The sequence below is a fragment of the Alligator sinensis genome, unplaced genomic scaffold, assembly GCF_000455745.1.
Source record: "Alligator sinensis unplaced genomic scaffold, ASM45574v1 scaffold115_1, whole genome shotgun sequence".
In the NCBI taxonomy this organism is placed as follows: Eukaryota; Metazoa; Chordata; order Crocodylia; family Alligatoridae; genus Alligator; species Alligator sinensis.
In genome coordinates, this window is record NW_005841895.1 from 1865427 (window position 1) to 1875175 (window position 9749).

The 9749-nt window shown below is 40.0% G+C and overlaps 1 protein-coding gene across 1 annotated transcript in view; it reads right to left on the reverse strand.

The window, feature by feature from the left end:
* The window catches only part of ATP9A (ATPase phospholipid transporting 9A (putative)), a 71322-nt gene that overhangs the window by 34240 nt on the left and 27333 nt on the right, over nt 1-9749 (reverse strand). The window contains exons 13-14 of the mRNA XM_025197346.1: nt 9012-9124; nt 5422-5631 (exon numbers count right to left, since the gene is read on the reverse strand). Coding sequence (XP_025053131.1) covers nt 5422-5631; nt 9012-9124 — 323 coding nt within the window. The remainder of the gene's footprint in view (nt 1-5421; nt 5632-9011; nt 9125-9749) is intronic.

The window sequence follows — 9749 nt, forward strand, 5'->3', positions numbered from 1 at the left end:
AGATCTCCATTCATAAAATTCGTTGGATTAGGCTAAATCAGAACAGCTATATGGGCACAACTAGAGATTCATTCTTTTCCTCTTGGAAACGAGTCAAATCGTATAATAGGGAGACTCAACCCTTAAGATGTGACCAAGTCCAGTCACTCCCCTTGCTCTTATCAGTCTTCTCTAAAGCACTACTTAGCAGACAGCAAGGACATTCACAATAAAGCAGGCAACCTAGGTAACTTGGATTATTCCTCATCAGCGAGCATGTCTATGTGTTCATTAATGCACAGTAGTTACTATGCATTTAGTTTAGTACTTTCTTAATGAAGTACTAACTAAATGCGCAGTAACTAAGTCACTGCACAATAGCACTGGCACACTTTGTTTTAGTGACGCTTACTGCACAGTAGCCTAATACTATTGCACAGTAGCGTATTAGCATGGCTTTTGCCTGGCACTCTACTCCACAGTGTTTTAGGCTACTGCGCATTAAGCGTCTTGTGTAGCTATGCCCAGTTTGGTGTTAACATGGTTCATCAAAGCCTACCAAAATTATACTATCTGCAGAATCTCTATACTAATCAACTTCCAAACAATGAGAGGACAGTGGCTCAAAAGCACTTTGTGTTGGGAGAGGAAAAAAAAAAGAGCATAAAACCTATGTCTTCAGGGTTCTTTAAAGCATGTAAAAGGATAATTTAATTGAATTTATATAGTATTATTTTGAGTGTAATTTAGGATGCCTTGAATATATGAGAAGAGCATTTTTCAGACTGCAATGGAACTTGAGACACAGAAGAAACCAATACTTGATTTTCTTTTCTGTCAGTTCCACATACAATCTCCCTCTCATAGGCAGCTAAAATTGCTTTTGCTGAGCTATTTTGCTTTTATTTGTAATGAAGGTCTTGGAGGTGAGAGGTAAGAATACCACAGTATGAGACAGCCCTATAAAAAATGTGTCTCCAGAAATGACTGAAAACTAGTTTGCCTCAGAACATCTGCACAACACCGGGGAAAGTATTTTACAGGGAGATTTTCAAAGGCACAATTAAGGCCTATACATCCAACTGCCATTGGCTCAAAGGCAAACCAGGCACCTAGCCTTATTTTGTGCCTTTCAAAATCTGCTTTGTGAGCTCCTATGTTCAGAATTATCATAATACATTAAATATCATTTCTTAAAAAGTGCATCAGACATGAAAGCATTAGTAAGTATGAATGGAATCTAGTCTAAGAGCAATAAACTATGCATATTTTTTCATTCACACGCAGATATGTAAAAAGTGAAGGACAACATTTTTCTAATTAAAAAAAAGCCATCAAACATGAAAAGAAATTTCAGGTAAATTGGCTTCACCATTAAAACCTCTTAATCTGTCTGTTATTCACAGCAACTTTTGTAGGCCTGTTCTCAAAGATGAGAACAAAGCCAAAGCTGTTTCAAGCTTATCTCTTTCCAAACTTTCTCCAAAACATCCCCAGAGCGTAAGGGAGGTCAGTTAGACGTTGCCGTTTGCCTTGTCCCCTGTCTTAACAAACCTCCAGATCAGGGTCTGAGCTCTGGCTTCCGTAGATTTGGTTAATAAGTAACATGGGTTGGAGCATTTTAAAGTTTTTTCTGCCTCTGTTCTCTGACCTGATCCCACTCTGTCCCAGCACTTCATCACCGAGTGATCTTCTACTACTGTAATGCTCTCGCATCTTCATGCTGCTTAAAAGCTTCAGTTTTCTGAAAGCACATGAATCACCTTTTTCCGGTCTCAGCCCACGAAGGCAGGCAAGAATATATTTTTAAAAGCCCCCTTCCTTCTGGATAGGATAGATCACAGATGAGAGTTACCTCGGTGCATGCCATTTTTATATGGGCTATAAAACAGTAAAAAGCATAACACAAACTCATGGGGGTGAATATTAAGATCTAACAGAAACCCGGGCAAGGGAAGAATACACCAAATCTTCTCCCCTGCTGTGGTATGCCAATTTTCTAATCCTAGATCAACTCCTTTTTTCCAACCTTTAATCCCATCCCAGATGGAAAGCATTCGGCTCCAGGACAGGGAACTGACATTTAGCTGATAGTTTCCAGCTTACAAAAATTTTTAGTGAAAAAATTGTTGGGATGGGGATGGGGGTGCGGATGGACACAACTCTTCAACTTTGAAGTTTTTCTATTAGCTTTACTAACTATACTAAAATAACCATGTTTATATAGCACTTAACATGGCAGGGACCTAGCCTCTAGGCTGTGTATTAATGCTGATAAATAATAGTGACAACAATGATATATGGCCCTTCAGCCAGGTGGATTTTGAATACCCTGTTGTACAGGAATCTGTCTCAGAAAACAGTAGTATATTTTCTGGGTAATAAGAGATGGGTAATCAATGTTCTCTAGAAGTGCTTTAAGTAACAGCCATGCTATCTGAGAGAAGTATCTGAGGTGGAAAATTACCTGGAAAATTATTTCTAGATATAAAACAAGAACAAGACATAGATATTTCAGAACTCATATATAAGCCCAAGAAGGGCAAGTACGTGCTTAGTACTGAAAAGCAACCAATACATCTAAGAAGCCTTCATTACTGCACTCTAGCAATCTCCCTGGATATTGGCTCTCTGCATCTATGTAAAGTTAGACATATTGCTATGCATAAGTCAGACCTGCTAGTGCAACTCTATATTTCATCTCCTTTAACTTTACCTTCTCCAATATTTACATGGCCCAAGCCAGGACCGAAACAAATATTGAGTAACACGTTTCATTTTAAAGAGAGATAAATTGATCCTTGCTGATTATTAGTCGCTTTTCAAATGGCCCATCTGGATTGCCTCGGCACATAGGAAACAACAGGAGTCAATTGATCAGTACACCCTTTCATGTCCTGGCAGCTCTGGAGTGCTGTCAGGGTTAAAGACTGTTTGCTCAAGAATCTCAGGCACACTTATCTCTGATCAGATTATATCTATTTCATTTCCCCTGTTAGTTACTGTATGCCTATAACTGACACAATCACAGAGCCCCAAGGCTGTAACCGATATCTGAATAAAGATACTTCAAGACTTCTAAATGGGAATGTGCACAGGAAACAAATTTAGGAAATCCTGCTTTCTGTTACAGGAAATGAATCCTATGCCAACTGGTAGAAATTACCCTCACCATTCGAAAGGAAAAAGAATACAAGTTTTTGTGCTCATATAATAAACTGACCTTTCCTGCCACGGTAATATTTTATTGGTATAGAATTTCAAAGGTAGGATTTAGACGCCTGTTAAAGACTTTCTTGGATTCCTAGAGGGAAGGCTATTTAACAGCATCACACTTTTCTGAAGGACGTAACTAGTGCTGTTCTCATATTTAGTACTTCCTATTGTGAGACGCAGCATAGATGTTTGACTGATATTTGTACCTTTGAGACCTACAGACAAGATTTCTTCAGTGTGGTAAAACATATCTGATTTCTGAAACTGCTTACAATTCAGCATTCAAATCATCACAAGATAAAAAAAACAAGCAAGCGTAGGCTAAAGCATGATTACAGCAAGATGATTTATAAAAGTTACAATAAAAACAGCATGGCTGCAGCCACATTGGTGAAATTCTAAAGCAGGAGTCTTTGTAAAAAGGAAAAAAGTTCATATTTCACTGACAATTTATTACAATGTAGATAAAAAAAAAAAAAGGAAAATGTATGCACACACTAGGAAAACCTTCAGGCTCTGATCAGAAAATATAAGAAACTATTCAGATCCGTTTCAGCCCAAAAGTACTTCCCTGCTCCTGTAGAGCAGAATCACAAAAAGTAACCCTTTAAATGGGAGAAAGAGGAGCAAGTAGAGCACAGACCAAGGTCACAGTTCAGAAGCAGCCATTTTTATAATGCACATTCACCCCCACTGCTTTGGTGGCACAAGTACCCCTTGTCAGAGGGGACAAAGAATTTTACTGGAGAAAAAAATTATCTGTTTTGCGTGGTAAGAAGTAGCTTGTAGATAATACAGCATGGACTCTGTAATCCTTACTTCCCTGTAATAACTTCACTGCTTTTTTGAATGAATAGGAAACATTTAAAATGTTTTAATGAGGTACCCTGCTTTTGTTACCATTCTTTGGATTAAGGTACATATAGGCGTTACATTTAGACTGACAACCAGAGTTCGGTCAATCTAATGGTCCACTTCTACAGGCACGCAGACGGCTTAAATCATCCAAAAATGGCACGCCCAATCTAAATTAGTTCACCTGAGCAGGTGCACTGATAACTTAGATCAAGATCAGGTTAGATCAATCTATGTAGGGGTTAACCTGATCTTGTGAACACCTCTAGACACCATTCCCAGTGAAGCTCCAGAGCTGGAAAAGCTCAGCCACTTGCACCATGCAGAAGCTGTGCTCTGCCCTCCCCCCCCCCCCCCCCCCCCCCTCTCCCCCATCCTGCCCTGCAGACCACCCCCCATGGACCCACCAACCCTCCCACAGACCACAAGTCCCACTCCTTCCCTGTTCCCCACCAAGTTACTTGTGCTAATTTTGCCACGCAGCTTCCAGGAGCAGCAAACGGCTGTCTATGCTACTTCTGATCTACATTCAAGCTGTGTGAATGTAGATCAGGTGCAGTGCAGGCCCACATGCACCCACAGGTTATTTCTTCATTGCAAATTTAAGCCAGATCCCTTTAAGCCTGGGCTATATCCTGTGGTCAGGGGTATGGGTTACTGCCCACTCAGCAGTGTGAATGCAGACTAAGTCACTGAAGTCTGACAGTACTCAAATGCCTTCCCATAACCACTAACTTCACCTCCCAATGAACAAGTTCTCCCAAAACCGATAAGGAAGCAATCAGAGCATCTTAGTACAAAAAACAAAACAAAACAAAAAAAATGGTATATGTCCCCAGATCTACCTAAAACACAAGTAGGGCTTTGCAGTGGAGAGATTAGGCTTACTGAGGTGTCAGGGTCCTGCAGCAGTTCTGCAATGAAGAGGACTTAACTCACAGAGGTGGGAGGATGAAGGCAAGGAACAGGATTTGGCACCGATATACCAGCAGGGAGCTCCACTCTGACAGAGGGTTTCGGAGGCTACTTGAATTGAATGCAGTAAGCCCGCCTTGAGCTAAAAGTGTATAAAAACAGACACTGAATTTCTCCCAGGACAAAGCCTTTTATCTCAGAATCGTACAGACAGACAAGTCCATTGTCCCACTTTAAGTACCTGTGAGATATTTGAGAGAGCACTTTTTTTCCAAAACAATCATGACTAATTTGAGTTAATTGCCAACTCAAGCCATGTGTGTAAATGATTCGCTCATACCTATTTTGATGTAGTCAAAGCGTTGTCCTTTAATTCCTTTATATACCCAGATAAACCCTATGTCTGTTTTTGCCCAGAGGAGAACAAAAAACAACAGCTTTTCTAGCAGGTTTTACCTCATCTGGACTGGAAGCCTGGTACACCCTGCATGAGTCTTCATAGTGTCTCTCAGCTTCAGCCTGATCCGTCACGCCATTAGACTCGTACACTGGCGTCACATTGTGGCAGAGGGCAATGGCTTTCACGGCCTCATGAACCCGGCTGCTCATGGTTTTCCGTACTTTGGTGGCTAGAGCGGGCCCTTTCAAAGCAGGGGGGTCTTGTGGCTGCTAAAGAAAAAGAACGTCACAAACAAAGCTCTTAATGGGAAGGAAAGCAGATTCCAATTAAGGATCTTACTTCAATTAAAACCACACACACAGTATTAGTACAGATGTACTCCTCCAGTATCTTGGGATATTTTCTTGACTGGGGCATCCTTTTTTAATGCATACTGACCAGGGGACAATCTTCTATTCACAGGAAACTAAATGAATATCAATTTACTTAACCATAGCTTTGGTGGGAAAAAAAAATAGCTCTCAAATATTTAGCCAGGAGCTTTCAGCCCAGCATCAGTGACAAGGACCATCTGTTGCAGATCCACCAGACACTAATAGCCACGAGATCATGGGTTCCACTGAAACCATATTTTAATCAGGAAAATATCAGTGGCTCTGATGCTTCAAAACAAATTGGATTTCATATGAATGAACATATTTGCTGAGAGCAGATGGGCTTACATGGGACCAGAAATTTAAATTTCATTAATTTAATTTTTAATGCTATTTTTAGTATCAGAGTCCTCAGATAATTACACAATTACTAAATTATGCTGGTCAAAGAAGGGACATACGGTGATCCAGTTTCCTGCTCTGTTAACCTTTAATGTCAAGAGGACAAAAGTTTCACTTCCAGGTCAAAGGGCATGGCATGGTAAAAATAAGAGTAATGACTAAGAACTACAGTTTAAAGGGAATCATTACTAGCAAATGCTTCTGATTATGAAGAATCTAACCTCTTAATTATAAGCACACAAGATTTATGGGAAGTTCTTTTTATTGCCCAGTTTTGTACAATTAAATGCTAACCTAAAAATGTATACTGCCACTTATCACTGTAAGATCAGAGTGCCTTTCATCAAAAATCAGTAGCAATGGAGAAGTCCTTAAAGTACATTTAGATTCAGATACAGCACGATTCACATACTGGACCCAACCAGTTGTCCATTAAATGTGGTGTTCTGTCTTGAATAATACTATTTTAGGAAATAAGTAACCACCATTTCCTCCCCGTGCAGACAGAGATGTTACCCCAACTGTATAGCCAAAACACAGAAAAGGTCACATCTTATAAATGTTCTGAAAACCAAAGAGCAAAAAACTGAGATAGCTGTGGCAACTGAAAGTTGCACCTACAAACATTCACACACGGACTGTGAAGCGTTCAATGGGCAAAGGTAACCAGACGTGAGATGCACACCCATTGGCGTAACATGAAGACAGCAGCCTGAAACACCAAATGGCCATTGGCTCTCACTTGCCTGGTGAGAGGACAGGGAAATGGCCTGACGATGTGCACAGGAGAAAGTGCCTACTGAAAAGAGATTCTCAAGTTCAAGGGAATTAACACTGATTCTGCTGCCATGAGCATGCTCCAAATTGTTCAGTTCATAGCATTTTTGGTTCGGTTTTTTGGGGAAGCCCCCAAAGTGTTTGGGGAGGGGGGACAAAAGGACTATATTTAATGTTTTAACTTTTCAGGAGGGAGAGGTTGAAGAGCCCCTTGATTCTACATTTGAAGGCAGTGGAAGGCAACTTTTCCTGCTTTTCCAGGTAGGCAACCTTTTTCCCCACCCCAGGTCAGAGGCAGATGAGGGCATGTGGGCATTAGGACACAGATGCTGCTGCCGCTTGCCTCCAGGGTAACACTAGGGGAGCCTCTTCCCTGCAACAGCATGGGGAGAGCATCTGCAGCCGAAGCCCCATGTCTGCAGCCCGGATCCAATGGTTTCATGAGCCAGATCCATCCTACAGGCTGTAGGGTGCTGACCCCTGTTCCAAGGCAAAATGAAAGCAAATGCAATGTGCAAGGAAGGTATCAGTTGGCTGCAGTGGGTATTTGGCTGGGGGGGAGGAGGCAGGAGAAATACAAGCCATATGGAAAATACTTCTACCACATGCAAAGCAATTCCATAACCAATAAGAAATAGAGGTGGTTGACATTAAGACCTTGATGTACATAGGCCCCCTAATCTGTTGCCAGACTCCACAGAATACGTCTGCAGGGTTGCATTTTACAAATGGGAATAGCCAGGAGTCAGTAAAGACAGAGACTTCTGTTCTTAATTAATAACTCACTGCAAAGGTATTTCTAATTGCAGGACATTCTGATGGCTGGAAAGAAATCTTATTAATAGCAACTAAAAAAAAAGAATAATGCTTTATTGATGATCACATTACTATTCTTCTTTAAATCTTTAAAACAGTATTAATATAAATGCAACCTAGATCATTAGCTACTGACAACTTCCTAATGACCAAACTATTCCCCCCCCCAAAAATTAGCAGTGTATTGGGCTAGAGAAAGAGAAACCCATTCTGCATTTTATAAAAAAGGAGGACTTGAATATTTGGTATGAACATCTGAAAAATCCATTGGAAGCCAAGAGAAATACCAAACTCTCATAAGCATTAAAAGTGACTTCAGTTATTTAAATTTTGGTAAAATACATTTTTACTGAATTTGAAAACACTCTCTAGTGGAACAAATGGTCTTTTGCATTTTCACCAAGTTTAGAAAGGAGCCCTCCTTTCCCTGCCCCCCATTACCATTTTCTCATCTGAAAAAAAACGCTTTCATTTTCAATTTTCTTGTCATGAGAACTACCTTACTTAAGTCCAGTTTTACTGGAAAGTTTCCATTTTAGGAGATAGACCATCTTCTAATAGGTAAAAGCGCTAAAATGCAAACAAATTTCATGTAGCAATTTAAGGGTCATAATATTATACTGCAAAAGGGATTTCTCTATCTCCTCCCACCCCTTGATTATCTGTTTTTTTGATTTTTTAAATTATGGAGGGGGTTGTTTGTTTTTGGGGTGGGGTTGGGGTTTTTTTGGCTTTTTTCACTTTTAAAGCTTTGTGCAGTATCTCAGATCTAGGGAAGTGGAATATATATAGATATATTTCACAGATTGGTGTTTATGATTTTTGGACTTTCTCTTCAGAATACACATGGGCATAAGACATGATCACCTTCACATGACAGGAAGCTAAGGAATAAATCCTATAGTCCTTTAATTCATTTAGCAAGTTTATGAGAAGGAGGAAAAGAAAAGCTGTGTGGCATATTGTTTTACATATTGATCATGTCACAGTATCCTTAGTTATGATTAAACAGTTCTAAATAATAATATAAAAATACTGTGGAAGGCGTTTCAGACCTGTAAACAGTGTTTAGAAAAGATACTTGGTACGGATCAAATGTACATAAGATAGTGTGGACATCCAAGTTCCCAATTTTTTTTAATGTATTAGGCCATTAATTACTTGCATGTTTTTCAAAAAATTAGGTCATGTTCCCAGAATCCCTTTCACACTAGTTGATAAACAACTCTATTCACTGTTTTGTGGACAAATAATTCAGTAATCTGACTTGATTTTACCTGTGTATATATGCTAAATATATGGCTCTGTACTTCATCCATAGAGTCCAGACCATAAGCTACTGTTCCAAGGTGAAGTCGTTTGAAAACCATCTCATTCTGCGTGAGAGTTCCTGTAATAGAAACAACACTATAGGCCATGTCTGAGCATTGGCTGATCTTTTCTGTCTGAAAGTCTTGTGCCCTGCTATTCCCCAACTAAAAGGAGAAAGGACGGAGTAGAGTGACCAATTTCTATTGAGCACAAAAGCTGACCTGGGTGCTATAATAGACTCTTAGTGCAGTCTGGAGCTAGAGAAAAAGACAATACTTGCGACTAGATTCCCACAAGGAGAAGAAGGGTACTTGGCAAGCACTCAATTAAAATGAATGAGATTACTCACCAAGTGCCATTCAGCTCCACACAAGCAAAGTGAAATCTTGGCCCTGTCAAAGCCAATAGGAGCTTTGCTTTTGACTCCAGTGAGGCCAGGATTTCACACTGAAATTTTGTGTTCCTCAGCCAGAGCTGCACAATTGGAGATAGTAGCTGTTGGAACGATGGCTGGTTTCTGTTCACAAGGTCTTACTTTTAAGCATATTCACTATTAAGCCGCAAATGACCGTTTAAACAAGCACTTTTTAAAGAACCAAAATTATTCCGTCATCTACTCATCAGACAGAGAATAGAGGCTCAACATTGATAGAGGGTGAGGAAAATCACAACTGATCAATAAGAGAAAAATCATCCATTCCTGC